This window comes from Semicossyphus pulcher, unplaced genomic scaffold (genome assembly GCF_022749685.1).
Source record: "Semicossyphus pulcher isolate SPU_LCO1_2020_fin unplaced genomic scaffold, fSemPul1.0.p SCAF_10, whole genome shotgun sequence".
NCBI classification, from domain to species: domain Eukaryota; kingdom Metazoa; phylum Chordata; class Actinopteri; order Labriformes; family Labridae; genus Semicossyphus; species Semicossyphus pulcher.
The window spans coordinates 4,070,884-4,088,904 of NW_027211604.1; the positions used below are offsets into that span (position 1 = coordinate 4,070,884).

Sequence of the window (18,021 nt, forward strand, 5' to 3'; positions counted from 1 at the left end):
TACCGTGTTTTCAGAATAAAAGTCTAAATTTTGTAGGATAGTAACAGAAAGAGAGTTTGGAAAGTTTATGCTCTGTTGCTGCCTTCATGTAGAAATCAATTTACAAATTTCCCAGTTTAAGACTTATACATAGCTTTAAAGTCGACATCAAAGTCTTAATTACAAATTAAATTTTGAACCCACTCTTACCTCTGAGTGGCTTTTTGGCTATTGTGTGGCTATTTTATGCATGCAAATGTTGGTGTTGCTAGATTTTGTTAAACTAAAGGGTTACTTATCACTTACAATACTTTCCTACATTTTGGTCAGAAGAGAACATAAACAAATACTTGGAAAAATATGTTAACTTTGTCATTAATATCATTATTTTCACATGTAGCTTTTGGGTTTAGACTTCAATGAAGAATTAAAGATCAGGGTTAAGATGGTTAATCATACAGACAACAGCAGCAGAATGAAAACAGCCTACAACAATCCGATTGGGATTTCTCTTGTTTGGTTTCTGCTATAAGCCCTCAATTGTCAGGACAATTGATTGCATATAAATATTTGTATACAGCCTGTGGGCTGGACTGTGTTCCCTGGAGCTCTCCATGGTGCTGATCCCTGTCTACACCAGTGAGAAGCTAATCATTGACTTCCCCCGCCTTTTTAAATAAAGAAAACTCATTGAGAACAATATATCTTTATAATCAGTCCAAGAGCAGATTACAAACAGTATATACCAGGCTACAAATGTGAATTAACTCTTTTTAATGGCAGTGAAAATGATGAGTATGCAGTGGGAGCTTGGTCTTACAGGCCCAGAAATGTATAGTCCCAATAAGTTTCCACATGAATGATTTGAAACGTGGAGGTCTTCCCCCAGTAGTAAGGAGAGGAAAGATTCTGTCTGTCATGGTTTTGTCTGCACTTTTTCTCATTGGTTTAAGGAGGAAAAGACACGTCTGAAAAAACGTCAAACCTGATGACAGCTGGGGGCCACATCAGAGACACTGCTAATGAAATGTGATCAATCAAAACCTGCACAGTCCTGAAGATTTAGAGTCATTAGATGTTCATAAAAACTAATCTAATTATATGAATGTTAAAAATGAATATTTCTAAGGGCTTTGATAGTATTATTTGAACAATAGAAAACTGATGTAATCATATTATCTTTAACATGCAGTATTTTGTAAGAAGCCAATAGGTTGTATTCACTCTTATCACCTCTCATTTCTCCGCCTCTCTCTCTCTCTCTCGCTCCCCCTCTCTCTCTCCCACTCTTCCTCTACGACTCTCTCCCAGCTGAGGGGTGGAGGCTGACGGACGGAGCCTTTTTTTTTTCTAAGGAGAGGGATGGAGGAAAGAGGGAATTAGTGTGGCTATCCTTCAGTCGGTGTTTCGCAGACAGAGACGGTGATAATCTCAGCCTCCGCAGATGATTTTCACGGGACCGAAACGGCTGAAAATGACCCGGGGAGTGACCGTTGATCTGCTGCACGAGGTACGCACCTTTTCCCTGCGCTGCTCCCGGTAGCGATGATGGCTTGTTAAATGTAATCATGTGTTATATGGGGGGACGGTGGGGGTGGATAGTTACATAAGAGTGCAAGGCGAATCACAGATTAATTAGGCAGAATTATCACCATGATAAAAACACGTCTAGATATGGATATTAATTTGAAAGCGTCCTGATGTTCTTCCTGGTACAAAATGAAGGAGCATCAGCCTGTTAGATGGAAGAAACCAGCAGGTGTTGGAGGAAATGTTTCGGGGCTGTAAGAGCCTGCAGGCCCGCGGCCTCAGCACCACCATCACCACCACAGGACCACTTAACACCGAGCCACAGAGGAGTAAATAAAGGAAGGAAAGAGACAAAGATTTGGAGGCTGTTATTGTAATTATTATGGTCTGGATCAACCTCCCGTCTCCATGAAAACAGTGAATCTCCAGCCTGTTCGTTTGCTCTCCTCTTCCTGCTGATGCACCTGATCCCAGCGAGAAAACATACAATCTAGAGCCTGCACTGTTTTAACAATCTATTTAAGTCCGGAAAAAGACTTTTATTTCTTTAAAAACATAAATAAAAGTGATCTCAATTAAACGGCTACAAGCTAATAAAGCTGCTGTCACTGTGGAGCTAGTTATCACCTAACAGGCTAATTTAGGTTTATTCTGAGAAACAGAAAAGTCAAGCAGAAGCTGCTTAAAGTGGATTCTCTTTAAAGGTGGAGAATCACTACTTATATGTCCTTCCTTTGACCCGAGATGAAAACAAAGACGCTTTTCCATAAGTAGAATATTGGAAAGTAGAATTAGATAAGATAAAATCACCTGTATTGAACCCCATTGGTGGAAATGTGCTGGATACAGCAGCTCAAGAGTCAGATCACAGGACAGAGTTATCAAGAGTAAATGAAAAAATACAAACAACAATAATAAGACAATAACAATAAATATAATACTTCTTCTAATAACTTTAAGAAGATCTACTTAAAGGTCCAGTGTAATCTTGGGGGGCTTTTTTAGTCAGAAATGTAATATTATATTCATAATAATGTTTTCATTAGTGAATAACCCCCTAAAAATACGACTTGTGTTTTCGTTACCTTTGAATGAACTCTGTATATCTTCAGGGGCAGCAGGTTTCATCCAAAGCCCCAGGAAGTGCTCCGCTCTTTGCAGCCAATTTGGCATAGTGGCCAAACTGTGTAATTACAAATTCATGGCCCTCCACCAGTGGACACTTGCGTCTTGAAAGAGACAACAGTAAATCAGCTACAACTCTCATTTTGGTAGATTAACTTCACAGAAGAAACACTTGAATTGGCCTGATTTAAATGAAATTCACCAAAATAAACCACTGATAAGCGTGACAGTGATCCAGTGCGTTCCCTTTAAGGTAACAGCTTGTTTCTTTAATGACTAATAAACCAGATAATCCCAATTCTATCCTGTTGTGTGTAGGCTGTAATCTCATGTAAATACTCTTCATCTCTAATGAAACTAAAATCTTCAACATAATCATAATTTTAAAGCCAGTTTTTATACCATTTAAATAGATCTTATATATCTGTTTTCCACTATAACTCTTTCATCCTTTTTTAAACATAAGCCCCTTTTATATTTTCCAATCCCTGGAATCAATATTCAATTAAAAGATGAGGTACTTGGATCTGTTGTCACCTCTGCCAAGAACGTCCTCCTAGTTTGTTGTATTTCCCAGTTTAGTCTACGTGCTGAGCTGTACTCGCTCTGAAGGATGGTACTTGTATAGTAGCACAGTCTGTGGGCTGGTGTAGCACCCACCTGAACTCTACCTGTGTCTGTTAGGCAACAAGGCTTCAGAACGTTTCCCTCCTCCCTTCTTCTAAATCCTATTTCAGTCGAAGTTGATTTTCTTACCAGCATCTACCTGAGCATCATGCTCTGACTCTGCAGCCCAATGAGAGAGGAGTGCCATCTTATTACAACGCACCTAATGCAACATGTTAGCGGATTCTTTGTGCCTTGCAAGTTGCCTCTCAGGCAGCCCAATCTACAGTACATTAATGGTGAGGGTTGTTGGAGCTGCAACATGTAGGAGAAGTTTGCCTTCAGGGCTTTCTGTCAGAGAGTCTTTCTCTCTTACACCCAGGAGACAGCAGTCCACTCTATAATCTTTTTCTAAACCCAACCAAGCAGTCGAGTGTTGGTGGATAAATAAACTGCAGACATTTTACATTGACAGCAACAAACTAGAAATGTTTTAAAACAGTTGCCGTTTGGTTTGGCCTCCAAAACTATTGGAAAAGCTTCGGTAGAGATCATGGTTTGGGTCATAATATTAAGTTTAATTTGACTTTTGTACACGAGCAGTAGCCTCCTGGGTCAAAGTCCCATTGTTGCTCTTTATAGTAGGTCATGTAGGCGACTTCTCTTACGGCTTCCTGGCAGAATAGCTTTGAGGTAAACTTCTCCAACGACCTACAGAGCATGAAAGCCTGAAAAACTGCAGACAACCATCAGGGCTGTAAAAACGTACAGAGTTGATATTCTCCTGAAAACGTGTAGGAATACGTCAGCCAACCAGAAGTCGCATCAAAATGTAAAATGGTAAAGCTCTTTGTAGTGAAGATGCGGAAGCAACGATTCATCAAGTTTCTGCCTCAGAAAACATCAAGTCCTTGTGAGCTGGACATCAGTTTGCACTGACGACCTTTAAATGCATGACAAGTTGAGAGACAGTGTTACCAGATTGTGATTGCTTGTTTTTAATGTTTAGCTAGCTCTGTCGCTAACTTTACTGTGGAGACACTTTCCCTTGTGAAATACAAGAAGCGGGCAACTTCAGTTTATTAAACATTATTAATTAAAGCCAAACGGCTGTCAATAACTGACTGACTTAATTTTAATTACAACTATGATGGTTCATTTTAAAGTCATACCTGTGACCCAACTGTAAATACTGTAAAATACATCCGTTTTATCACATTTATGTAGGAAGCTTAACTGTTTTCTGATTGGCTGCAGTTTTCATTGGCAGCTGATGCTGTATTTAAGACACACAGACACCTCCTGAGCAGGTGTTTCACATTAAGGCTGTTCATCTCCCCTTCCAGAGAGGCTTTTAATGTGTTTTTATGGAATATTTTCTCGCTAGCTGTTCAAATAAGGGTCATTTAATTTTATTATAATTTGGGTGAAATTATCTTTTAATGCCCCTATCACAGTGGATGCTATCATGGCCTGTATTAACTCGGTTAGCTGACATCCACACATCATACTGAAAAGTAGCAATTAACAGCAACAACTGCTACTTTGCTATATTTCATAAATCTGTCCTGCTACTTTTAATCAACCGACCTCTGGTACAGAGAAGCAGGGAAACACTGTGGTAAGACTGGGAAATAATTTGTGTGTGACTTTCAGCCCGCCTGTGCTCAGCTGCTTGAGAGCTATAAATAGCTCCTGTCCCAGTGCGGCCTCAGCTCAATTTTGGCCACATCTGGATCCCGCTACCTGGTTTACACTCTGCCCTCCACTGATGAAAGGAGAGGTGAGAATGAAATCACGTCAGCTGCTGTGTTCACACTTCTTAATAGACTTTGGTTTGAGTCAAGGTTCATCTGACACAATATATCCCCACATCCTGTCGCAGGGACAAGATTTTTTGGCACACAACCACAAGCGAAACAAACCATCTTGTATTTAATAACCTCCAGTAATTCAATTATTGACACTGGTTAGTTCATAAATGGCCTCTTGTTCTAGACAACACCTGCTTTTATAATCCAATTTACCAGCTGCTAAACCCCTCCCCAGATTAGCTGATCATCCAATCAGCAACAGCCAAGCAAAGTTTGGATTTTGTAACATGATAGCCTTTAGCTTCAGAGCAATACTCCGAATCTAGTGTGTGTTTACTCTTATTTAAGCTAATGTTAGCATAACAAGTAGCTTAACATCTACAGCAGAGACAGTACAGTTTGTTTACTCTTATTTAAGCTAATGTTAGCATAAAAAGTAGCTTAAAATCTACAGCAGAGACAAACCAATAAATATAATTGCAATATCAGTATCGGAACTCGTCAGCTATTTTCTGACGTCAATATAAACTATGACGACATATTTTTCCGGGTGTAGCAAGCAGTTAGAAAAATGACTTCCAACCAAAATGTGTTTTTCTGTGCGCTTCATTGTTTCTAGTCTAGACGAGCAACTTGGGAGGCGAGAATTAAGTTAAGAAACGACGTCATAGAGCAGATTGTTAGCTGCATCTGCATGCTGATGTCTGTTATGTAAAGCTAAACTGTCATCAGATAACCGCCCATGGGATCCAGGAAGGCATTTTGCCTCATATGCTCTCCACACGAAGAGCATGCATCCAAAGTCCCCCCGATACGCTAGTGGACAATACTACTATACTACAAATGGAAAACAGAACTTGTCCAATGCCAACATTCGTGTCACATGCCTGCAGATTCTGATATGTAGAATCTATTGATAGACAGTGCAATATTCACTCTTCTTGTATCTCTATATTTGGTCTCCACCATGACAGAAATATCTGGCTCTTTAGCTGCTAAGAGCTCCAACACGTTCACCAGCCAAATTTGTAGGAAACTGAGTGTGTTGGTGTTTAATTTATTCTTAGGTTTAAAAAAAATGACGTTATGAGAGTGTTGAAAGTGAATGAAACATGAAGGTTGTGGGCCGTAAGTCCAAAAATACGCTGAAGGATGCTAAAAGAACAAAAGAACTGCTCATGATAATTTATATTTAAGTTACAAAGTGCTTCGCAAAGGCAGCAAATTAAAACATAAATTCATAAGTGAAAGCAGAAATAAAGAAATGTTTAAAAAAACTAAGTTAATTAAAAGAATTTAAAGCATTAGGCTCGTACGGTACTCAGAGGTCAGAGATATAGATGTGAGAAAGGCCACGGAGAGCCTAAAACTAATCAGTACATTCAAAACAGGAGGGATGTGGTAATTTATTTGGTTAAAATTACTATAAATATAACTACAGCAAGTTAAATTCCACACATTCTACAACTAAAATATTAATAAAAGTTGAAAATATCAGCTTTTATTTTGTCTTTTCTTTCAGTATCATAATATCAAACGTGCTCTAAACCAGCTTGTGTATAATGATGTTTCTGTTCACAAATATTCATCCATCAGGGCGACACAAAAACTCCCAGCTGTTACATGAATGACAGCTCGATGCACAAAGCAGACACGAGTACATTGTTCCTCCTCAGGCCCTCTGAAACGAGATGAAACAGACAAATGTTACCCAACGCCGCGCGGCCTCATCCGGTGCATTCCTGCTGTATTGTGAGCACTCGCTTAGACTGAGCTGTGCGTTGCCGTGGAAACCAGCGCTGCTCAAGCTCATAATATTCCCCCGTGGATGGAGAGCAGCACGGCTTCAACACGCACACATTTGTTCCTGTGTTAGAAAAGAAACACTGATGGTGGCGTAGGAAATGTGCAGAGTAAAGCAGACGCATTAAAGAGGATCACATAACAATTGTACTCTATTTTTTAGGCATCAGATTTATTTCCCCTCTGTGCGGAGGTCCTGAAGGAAACACAAAATACACATGCACACTAAGAGTCCACACATGGTTTGATATTACATCGTGACTGCACCAAAAACTTCAGCACTCTCTGTTTTCGTAATAGTAGAATAGAGATGAATTATTCTCCGTTGGTTTCGTATAATCCTCTTCAGAAAAAGAATCAGTGCAGACGTGGAGTTGTCTCAGTGTTGCATGTGTCGTATATAATGACCACGCCACTCTTTGTTTAAACAGTCCGGGGAAAAAAACAGGCACCAAGTTTATATCAGTCTGTGCTAAACGGGACACTTTCAGACACAAACAGCTGACATACGGCATCATACACATCACGGCATGGAGAGGACAACAATGACCTTGTCCCCACCGTGAACGGCAGTTCGTCTTTTACATTTTATTGTGTTTTCTTTTGTTTGTTGTCTCTTCTACAAACTGCTGACCCGAACAGATGATCCAATTCTGTTAGCTGCATGCGCAGGTATACAGGGCGGTTGTGCAGAAGACATAGTGCCGAAACTGACATGTTTGTTTAGATGCACGAGTCTTTTAAGTGGCTAAAGTACGTGGTACTCCTGACCCCGTCTGCAGCGATGCTTAGCTTAGCTTCTATGTAGGAACTCCAACCGGCTTCTCCTAACATCTACTGTGTGTAGTGCAGTAATATCTACATTTGGGTTTTTTATGTCTTAAATAATTTTTTTGAATTAACTCAAGGTGTGCCATCGCAATTGATCTGTATTGGTATTATGTGGGCTAACAGGTTACGTTAGCTAAAACGGCACATTTAGAACGTTTTCTGTGTTGAGGCCAGTATTGGATGCTATCAGGGCCGACATGTCGTTTAAACGTTTTCTTTTCGAGAAAAGCCCTCTTTAACACAATGAGTCCTCTGCATGGGACTTTTTTACTCTTTATCAGAGTTTATTTGGCTCATAAAATATCTACACTTAAGGGGGAATTCACTAAAGCTGCTTTCCCACCTGCTAACACACGGCTTTTTTGCTTAGTGGGAAAGGTTACAATCGGCATTCAGACCCGGGTCAAATGACTCTGCAGTAGACCCGGGTAATTATCGCCTCGGCTCCGATCAGCACTAATGGGAACACAAAACCCATGTCGACACGCTAATCTCCTCCCTCGTTCACGGTGCTGCGCTCTCAGCTGAGCGCACACTGACGGAGCTCAACTCCTTCCACAGATCGATGATGAGCAGGGAGAGGAGGGCAGCTCTTTTAACAGTTTACTGTAAAGTCCAGACTCGACAGGTGTTTACTAGTTTAACTATTGAAACAGAGCTTTATTTTTTAAACGAGCGCTCAAGAGCAGCTCGTCCATGTTATAATCCCTGTCCTGCGTAATGGCTCCAAAATGTGCCTGTGTGCCGGGGTTTAGCCTCGCACGGCCCCGGACTGATTGGTCTCCGGATTATGATATTAATGACAATATATTATTATCAGATTGTTTTTACAGACAAATACATTTCTTGGTTACACAAAAGGTGGAATTGTCGTCATGATCACTGGAAACTCTTATAACACTGCGCCACAGTTACCACCAGCACTCTACAGGCGGTAATATTTTTACTCTTAACTGCGCGGTGCTGTTAGCGCTCATAATGACTCATTTAAATACGTGCAAATGGCACCAGAGCACAGGGACGCAGTTTGCTCTGCAGCACACTTTATGGTTCATTCAACCCTCTGTGTGCTTGGAGAATGAGGCGGAGTCTTTTGAGTCATATGCACACGTTTAGTGGGTAGTGGGTGCAGTATTTTATTCCCCCAACAGAGTTCCTCCTTGTCCTGACCTACAGTGCTGCGATTGGCTAGGACATAATGTTTTCCACCTAAGCCTGAGTGACTTAAGCCTTGTACTAAAACGTTTCTAAAGCCAGTTCAGTCAGATGGAGGCGGTTCAAATGGTGATACAAACTAATGTTATTTGTTTGACTGTATGAACACTCAGTGGTCCAAATCTAACAGCCTCTGACAGGATACAAAAATAGTTGAACATATAAATGGGCACGATTGAGGTCACAGTTAAAACTCTGCTTTGACACCATTTCTAATCCTCTATTTGTCTTCGGTGGATAATTATCTCATTCCTCAGATATGGTCACCTCACAGTTTGATTTCCCCGTGGGTGCCGAGGAGCTCCCGAACACCCGCCAAACTTCACAGCCGCACTTCTGTCTCTGTTCTGCGCGAGTTTCAGAGACAAAGTGTAGTTTGCTTTCTGCAGTGTGGGCGGTGACACGTTTTCTCGGCCTCACCGTAGCTGCACAGTTTCATGCTGGGACTGTTTAGTACAACTGCTGGATCTGCAAACTGGTGGTGGTTCTTAAGACAATGGAAGAGTGGGAGGACGATTGTTAAAGATATTATCTGCATGCATGCCTTGTTTGTGGAGCTGTCACTCAATCAGAGACACATTAAGTAGGTTACATTTGTAAATGCATCTTTTCTTCTTCTTTTCTGCCTCCGCCGGGACTTAAAGATTATTTTAGGTTTTCCAAATGGCGTCCAGATGGCTGAAAATCTTAAAACACCGGCTGCTCGAGGTTAAAAGGAAGATTTTTCTTGCCATTGTGGCCGAGTACTTGCCAATCTCGGATAACTAACGTGTTATGTTTCTTCTCCTTCAGGCTTGATTTCACCTAGAAACCTCATGGAGCAGGATGTGGAGAGCCCAGCCATCATCAGACCAGCCAAAGTGCCAAAACATGTCCGTGAGGACCTGCCCAAACAGCTGGCAGAGGTACACCGGGTGAAGAGTGTCCAGCGGTACGTCCAGAAAGATGGGAAGTGCAACGTCCATCACGGGAACGTTCGAGAGACGTACCGCTACCTGACGGACATTTTCACCACGCTGGTGGATCTCAAATGGAGATTCAACCTCTTCATCTTCGTGTTGGTGTACACGGTGACGTGGCTCTTCTTCGGCTTCATGTGGTGGCTTATCGCTTACCTCCGAGGTGATCTGGACCATTTAGCAGACAACCAGTGGACTCCATGTGTCAATAACCTCAATGGGTTTGTATCTGCCTTTCTGTTCTCCATCGAGACAGAGACCACCATTGGTTACGGATACAGGGTCATCACGGACAAATGCCCCGAGGGGATACTTCTGCTTTTAATCCAGTCAGTGCTGGGATCTATCGTGAATGCCTTCATGGTGGGCTGCATGTTTGTTAAGATCTCACAGCCCAAGAAGCGAGCTGAGACTTTAGTGTTTTCCACCAATGCGGTCATCTCCATGAGAGATGGCCGACTGTGCCTGATGTTCAGAGTCGGAGACCTCCGAAACTCGCACATCGTTGAGGCTTCAATCAGGGCCAAGCTTATCAAGTCAAAGCAGACCAAGGAAGGGGAGTTCATCCCCTTGAACCAGACGGACATTAACGTGGGTTACAACACGGGAGACGACAGGCTTTTCCTCGTGTCGCCGCTCATCATCTGCCATGAGATAAATCAAAACAGCCCGTTCTGGGACGTCTCACAAGCCCACCTGTCCAAGGAAGAGCTGGAGATCGTCGTGATTCTGGAGGGGATGGTGGAGGCCACAGGTGAGTAGACAGATGTAAATTGTTAATCAGTGGAATCTGACATGAACAACTTCATACACACAGTATTTATGAGTTTCTGTATGCATGCTTCATTATAAAAATGCACATTTATACATGGTATCGTCTTTTTAAATGTCTTTATTAATTGTATCCAATATTACAAACAATACAATGACACGGTTGCAATATTTGTAGCCACACCAGCTACCATACCAGACAATTTTGATGCAGTTGTCATATTGATTGACATCACATTTTATGAAGATGTTCACAGTCCCCAGAGGATGAACCCTGCTCACTTTATTGATCATCGGAATTTTTCTGCAGCACCACCACGAGGCTGAAAATTTGGCGTTAAATTTCTCAAAGATGAAAAAATGTATTTGCACCAAATGTTGGTGTCATGTCAAATTAGCAAATGTTAGCATGCTAACTCACTAAAATATTGTCGGAAACTTGGTGGGCACTATAAATGTTAATGGTCTGCACTTATATAGCACTTTTCCAGACTTCAGACCGCTCAGAACGCTCTTACACTACGTGTCACTTTCACCCTTTCACACACATTCACACACTGACGGCAAAGGCTACATCGATGTCTCTGCCTTCAGGAGCAATTTGGGGTTTAGTGTCTTGCCCGAGGACACTTCGACATGTGGACTACAGCAGTCACGGATCAAACCTCCAACCTTCCGATTGAGAGACGACTGACTCTACCGCTGAGCCACAGCCGCCTTTCATAAATAATACAATGACATAGTTGCAATATTTGTCGCCATGCCAACTCTGTGGTTCGACGGCAATGTTGATGCATCACCTTGGTCCTGAAATAACTCTTGTCATATGGATTGCCGTTACATTTTATAAAGATGTTCATTGTCCCCAGAGGATGAATCCTGCTTACTTTGGTGATCACCCAACTTTTCCTGCAGCGCCACCACGAGGCTGAAATTTGTGGTTTGCAGTTAAAGTTCTCAATCACTAAAAGATGGATTGGTCCAAAATTTGGTAGACACATTCATGTACGTATAAATTAGCAAATGTTAGCATGCTAACTCACTACGCAACGAACAACACGCTTAATATTACGGTGAACATGGTGGACAGTATCCCCAACCCACCCTCCTTTTGACCAGCTGGAAAATGCATGATGCACAACTTTAAACATCTACAGCAGTAAAATGCAACATAAACATTAATCTAGCAGTAATATTAAAAACATCATATATGACATGGTCCTTTTTTTCTGCTAAATTCAATATACTAAATATATTTTGCTAAAAACAACTGAACAGACTTTTACGTAAGGTTTGGAATGCATGACTTTTACCTGCAGTTGAGTATTTTCACAGTGTGGTGTAGTGCTCCTTTTGGATGTAAATACCTCTTTCATGGCTGGTAAAAATAGAGTGCTACAGTACAAGGAACAAGAGGCTCGAGGTCGCCCAATACTTTTGCCCCAAATAAAAATACATGTTAGTGTGAGAGAACAGATGGTGTTCAGATGCCTGATATCTATTTTTCTAAAAATGGTATGCGATAGTTTTTCTCACTATCAGCAAAAATAAAACGAAGCTATTGCATAATACCTGAGTGTCGTGTTGTGAAGCAGCTGCTGGAGGTTCACAGAGGACTGTACTGCAGAGAGCCGAGGCGAAGGGAACGGTGATAAATAACCAAACACAGGTTAATGGTGTTGAGAAATAATATAAACCCACTGTTTTCATATCACCAGTACTGAAAACATATGTATTCTGATAAATTATCAAACAGTGAACATTTTCCGTGTAAGTTTCCTTTTAGATTACAGCTCACAGAGGACATTTAAAACGTTGACGCCAAAATCTGCATCAAAATTTGACAACAGATATTTTTAATTCAGTCTAACTTAGATATCTCGAGGATATTATTCATATTTAATATCCATTGCAGATCACTGTTACAGTTATTCCAATATTGATATCAGGAATGCCTCAGATATTGCTTAAAATGCACCAGTTTGTTTCGATAATTCATAAGCCACTCCAAAACAGTAGCTTACTCGGAAATAAATTATATTATGGCTTCAACCACCAGCTACAGTTTTAAAGCAGAGAAGAAAGACTTGTTTTTTCATGCTACGCTAGCAAACAACGACTAGCAGAGTCGGTGCTAGCAGAGTGTTTAACGTGAGCCAAAGCTAGCTTAATGTCAGCAGTCAGCGTTTTCCAATCACACATTTTAAGGCTGTATTTTTTTATTCAAAGTAAACAGTATAATTAAAACCAGAAAAACGCAAAGTAAAAAAGTTTCATGTTAAAATCGAGCTTTTTTAGACATTCTTCAGGAGTTACAGAACAGCAGGAGGGGCCGTTAGCAGAGCCGCCGCTAACGTTAGCTCAGTTAGTTAAGGATTCGTGTGCTGAGCCAGGCCATACCGTTAGCAATAATATCACATCCATAAAGGGTTAGTGGTATTCAGTTGTAAAAAATAATAATATGTGTATTTTTTCTTTCGCACTGGTATTGGAGGAGTACTTGGTATCGGCCAAAGCTTAAGGCTAAGTATCATATCGGTATCAGGAAGGTAAAAATATTACATCTCTAATAATTGTCCATAAATCAACTTGTAAACCACAAGAAAAAGATTCTCCTACTCACTGCTTAATTTACCTGACCATCCATTTATGTGTGCATTGCAACCAGGAAGCAATGTTAGCTAATTTGGCGTACTTTGCTAATTTGCTAAAATGTGACTTAATATGAGCTAAAACAAGATGGATCAAGGTGGAGCTGAATAGCTCACTGAAACCATGAAGACATGGAGACATTTAGCTTAAATGTACTGTGAGGAGTTTTAGCTGGTTATGAAACAGACTCAATTTAATTCTGATGCCTTTATAGGACTTAAAAAAGGAGACCGTCAGCAATAAGGCTGAGTATTTCTGTATAGTTATTTTTTATGTGTGTAACCACTGCCGGTGTCCAAATTTACAGCACGCTGCAAAAGAGCCTTTGTTCACATTTTCCTTTGCAAAGTTTCAGAGTGAGCGGTACGTCAGAGCGTTAAAAGAGGGTAAGATGCTTATTAAACTTATTCCTGTTTACATCCCCCAAAGAATTATGGGAATACAGTGAGCACAACCAACTCCATTTTAATCAGTTTGTTGTATCTTGTTGAAGGCAGAAATATGAGAGAAAGTAATCTTAAAATCTAGAGAAATAAAACAAAAACTACGGATTCATACCGTTGGGAGAATTTGGAGAATGTGTCTCCACACTAGAATTTTCCATAAATGTACAACTCTTAATCAATGTTTCACTGTGTCTCCAGGAATGACGTGCCAGGCCAGGAGCTCGTATGTCAGCAGCGAGATCAAGTGGGGCTACCGCTTCACCCCGGTCCTGACGCTGGAAGACGGCTTCTACGAGGTGGACTACAACAGCTTCCACGACATCTACGAAACCAACACACCCGCCTGCAGTGCCAAAGAGCTGGCTGATATGACCAACCGCGCCCGCCTGCCTCTCACCTGGTCTCTGGCCAGTAAGCTGAGCCAGCAGGGCCTGCCAGAGTCTGAGCAGGAGGCTCTGGAGACCAAGACCAGCGTGGACAAAGAGGGGAAGAACCAGCAGACGGAGAGGAACGGGGACATTGCCAACATAGAGAGCGAGTCCAAAGTGTAGCGAGGTCCATATGAGATTATTATGAGTACTGTAAGACTCACCAACAAGATTTCATAGCACAGGTGAGAGTTTGAGGTACTAAACGAGGACCAATGAGCACAGTAGACCAAGTTTCCCTGCACCAAGAACCGCTTTTTTCTCAGTGAATCACAGTTACCCCAAAAACAGCAGAACATCTAGACAAGTGACCCACTGCTGAACTGAAACCGTCTGCGGACAGTGCATGTTTCAAATATAATGTGATGTCCTCCTGATGAGATTCCTATTATTTTTTCTATTAAGATATTCCTAGGGGCATTTGCATAAGTATTTTTGTATATACTATAAAATGTTTTGAATTCTTTGTTTTGTTTCGGTGTGAATATTTGACAGATGTTTGATACTAATACCTTTAGGTTAGTTCTGTATATACTCTATGCCTTACTGTATGTATAAAGCCTTCATTATTTGTTTTTTCACAAATATATTAGCATGTATAAACATTATCTGCAGTTAATTTATCTTGTATTGTGTATATACTGTATGATGATAATGTAATAAGGAACACATACATCTCAATGGATGCAAACTCTAGTTGAAACCAATGACAAATACTTCCCCAAATGCTAAATGTTTGTTTAAGGTAGTACGACACGTCTACAAATACAGTTCCACTAGAAGCCATGACCTGCTGTTTACAGCTGAGTGACTTCAGACAATGGCCCTTTAAAACTGCATCTCGTCACTTTTGCACATCGGAGGCCTCTGGTGGAGAAAGGAAGTTGCTGTTTCAGTCTCCAGAAATCTCTCACATGTCACCAAACAGTATCAGAAACAAATAAACAGATAATTGCATATCATGTACTTGTTTTTTCTGACTACAGGTTGATTTTTATGTGTGATTCACAGCTCACAAAGGACGTTTAAAACGTTGACGCCAAAATCTGCATCAAAATTTGACAACAGATATTGAAATTTTTTAAATTCAGTCTAACTTAGATATCTCGAGGATCTTATTTATATTTAATATCCATTGCAGATCACTGTTACAGTTATTCCAATATTGATATCAGGAATGCCTCCGATATCGCTTAAAATGCACCAGTTTGTTTCGATAATTCATAAGCCACTCCAAAACAGTAGCTTACTCGGAAATGAATTATATTATGGCTTCAACCACCAGCTACAGTTTTAAAGCAGAGAAGAAAGACTTATTTCACATCATTTTTCATGTGACGCTAGCAAACAACGACTAGCAGGGTCGGTGCTAGCAGAGTGTTTAACGTGAGCCAAAGCTAGCTTAATGTCAGCAGTCAGCGTTTTTCAATCACACATTTTAAAGTGTTTTTATTCAAAGTAAACAGTATAATTAAAACCAGAAAAACACAAAGTAAAAAAGTTTCATGTTAAGATCGAGCTTTTTTAGACATTCTTCAGGAGTTACAGAACAGCAGGAGGGGCCGTTAGCAGAGCCGCCGCTAACGTTAGCTCAGTTAGTTAAGGATTCGTTCAGTGTGCTGAGCCAGGCCATACCGTTAGCAATAATATCACATCCATAAAGGGTTAGTAGTATTCAGTTGTAAAAAATAATAATAATAATATGTGTATTTTTTCTTTCGCACTGGTATTGGAGGAGTACTTGGTATCGGCCAAAGCTTAAGGCTAAGTATCATATTGGTATCAGGAAGGTAAAAATATTACATCTCTAATAATTGTCCATAAATCAACTTGTAAACCACAAGAAAAAGATTCTCCTACTCACTGCTTAATTTACCTGACCATCCATTTATGTGTGCATTGCAACCAGGAAGCAGTGTTAGCTAATTTGGCGTACTTTGCTAATTTGCTAAAATGTGACTTAATATGAGCTAAAACAAGATGGATCAAGGTGGAGCTGAATAGCTCACTGAAACCATGAAGACATGGAAACATTTAGCTTAAATGTACTGTGAGGAGTTGTTAGCTGGTTATGAAACAGACTCAATTTAATTCTGATGCCTTTATAGGACTTATAAAAGCAAACGAGACCGTCAGCAATAAGGCTGATTATTTCTGTATAGTTATTTTTTATGTGTGTAACCACTGCCGTCGCCCAAACAAGCAATCTACAGCACGCTGCAAAAGAGCCTTTGTTTACATTTTACTTCACAAAGTTTCAGAGTGAGCGGTACGTTAGAGCGTTAAAAGAGGGTAAGATGCTTATTAAACTTATTCCTGTTTACATCCCCCAAAGAATTATGGGAATACAGTGAGCGCAACCAACTCCATTTTAATCAGTTTGTTGTATCTTGTTGAAGGCAGAAATATGAGAGAAAGTAATCTTAAAATCTGGAGAAATAAAACAAAAACTACGGATTCATACCGTTGGGAGAATTTGGAGAATGTGTCTCCACACTAGAATTTTCCATAAATGTACAACTCTTAATCAATGTTTCACTGTGTCTCCAGGAAAGACGTGCCAGGCCAGGAGCTCGTACGTCAGCAGCGAGATCAAGTGGGGCTACCGCTTCACCCCGGTCCTGACGCTGGAGGACGGCTTCTACGAGGTGGACAACAACAGCTTCCACGACATCTACGAAACCAACACACCCGCCTGCAGTGCCAAAGAGCTGGCTGATATGACCAACCGCGCCCGTCTGCCTCTCACCTGGTCTCTGGCCAGTAAGCTGAGCCAGCAGGGCCTGCCAGAGTCTGAGCAGGAGGCTCCGGAGACCAAGATCAGCGTGGACAAAGAGGGGAAGAACCAGCAGACGGAGAGGAACGGGGACATTGCCAACATAGAGAGCGAGTCCAAAGTGTAGCGAGGTCCATATGAGATTATTATGAGTACTGTAAGACTCACCAACAAGATTTCATAGCACAGGTGAGAGTTTGAGGTACTAAACGAGGACCAATGAGCACAGTAGACCAAGTTTCCCTGCACCAAGAACCGCTTTTTTCTCAGTGAATCACAGTTACCCCAAAAACAGCAGAACATCTAGACAAGTGACCCACTGCTGAACTGAAACCGTCTGCGGACAGTGCATGTTTCAAATATAATGTGATGTCCTCCTGATGAGATTCCTATTATTTTTTCTATTAAGATATTCCTAGGGGCATTTGCATAAGTATTTTTGTATATACTATAAAATGTTTTGAATTCTTTGTTTTGTTTCGGTGTGAATATTTGACAGATGTTTGATACTAATACCTTTAGGTTAGTTCTGTATATACTCTATGCCTTACTGTATGTATAAAGCCTTCATTATTTGTTTTTTCACAAATATATTAGCATGTATAAACATTATCTGCAGTTAATTTATCTTGTATTGTGTATATACTGTATGATGATAATGTAATAAGGAACACATACATCTCAATGGATGCAAACTCTAGTTGAAACCAATGACAAATACTTCCCCAAATGCTAAATGTTTGTTGAAGGTAGTACGACACGTCTACAAATACAGTTCCACTAGAAGCCATGACCTGCTGTTTACAGCTGAGTGACTTCAGACAATGGCCCTTTAAAACTGCATCTCGTCACTTTTGCACATCGGAGGCCTCTGGTGGAGAAAGGAAGTTGCTGTTTCAGTCTCCAGAAATCTCTCACATGTCACCTAACAGTATCAGAAACAAATAAACAGATAATTGCATATCATGTACTTGTTTTTTCTGACTACAGGTTGATTTTTATCCATCCATCCTTATCTATACTGTTTGCCCTGTTCAGGGTCACAGGGAGCTGGAGCTGGGTGAGCCAGTCGATCACAGGGCTGAC

General features: G+C 40.8%; 1 protein-coding gene across 2 annotated transcripts; it reads left to right on the top strand.

Moving 5' to 3' along the window:
• The first annotated feature begins 1,303 nt into the window (after nt 1–1,303).
• Nucleotides 1,304–17,896, top strand: kcnj6 (potassium inwardly rectifying channel subfamily J member 6). Of its 2 annotated transcripts, none has more exons than XM_069667337.1 (3): nt 1,304–1,489; nt 9,696–10,616; nt 16,710–17,896. In XM_069667337.1, exons 2-3 carry the CDS (start codon nt 9,719–9,721, stop codon nt 17,060–17,062), a joined length of 1,251 nt encoding a protein of 416 aa, XP_069523438.1. In that variant the 5' UTR covers nt 1,304–1,489; nt 9,696–9,718; the 3' UTR covers nt 17,063–17,896. The 2 variants fall into 2 exon arrangements, with proteins under 2 accessions (XP_069523438.1, XP_069523430.1); XM_069667329.1 differs by lacking the exon at nt 16,710–17,896 and adding an exon at nt 13,930–15,121.
• The last annotated feature ends 125 nt before the right edge of the window (nt 17,897–18,021 follow it).

Bases quoted from the DNA above. Each gene is read 5' to 3' on its own strand.
- kcnj6 (XM_069667337.1), top strand. From the start codon at position 9,719: ATGGAGCAGGATGTGGAGAGCCCAGCCATCATCAGACCAGCCAAAGTG. The intron at 10,617-16,709 runs GTGAGTAGACAG...CTGTGTCTCCAG, and splicing joins GGGGATGGTGGAGGCCACAG to GAAAGACGTGCCAGGCCAGG.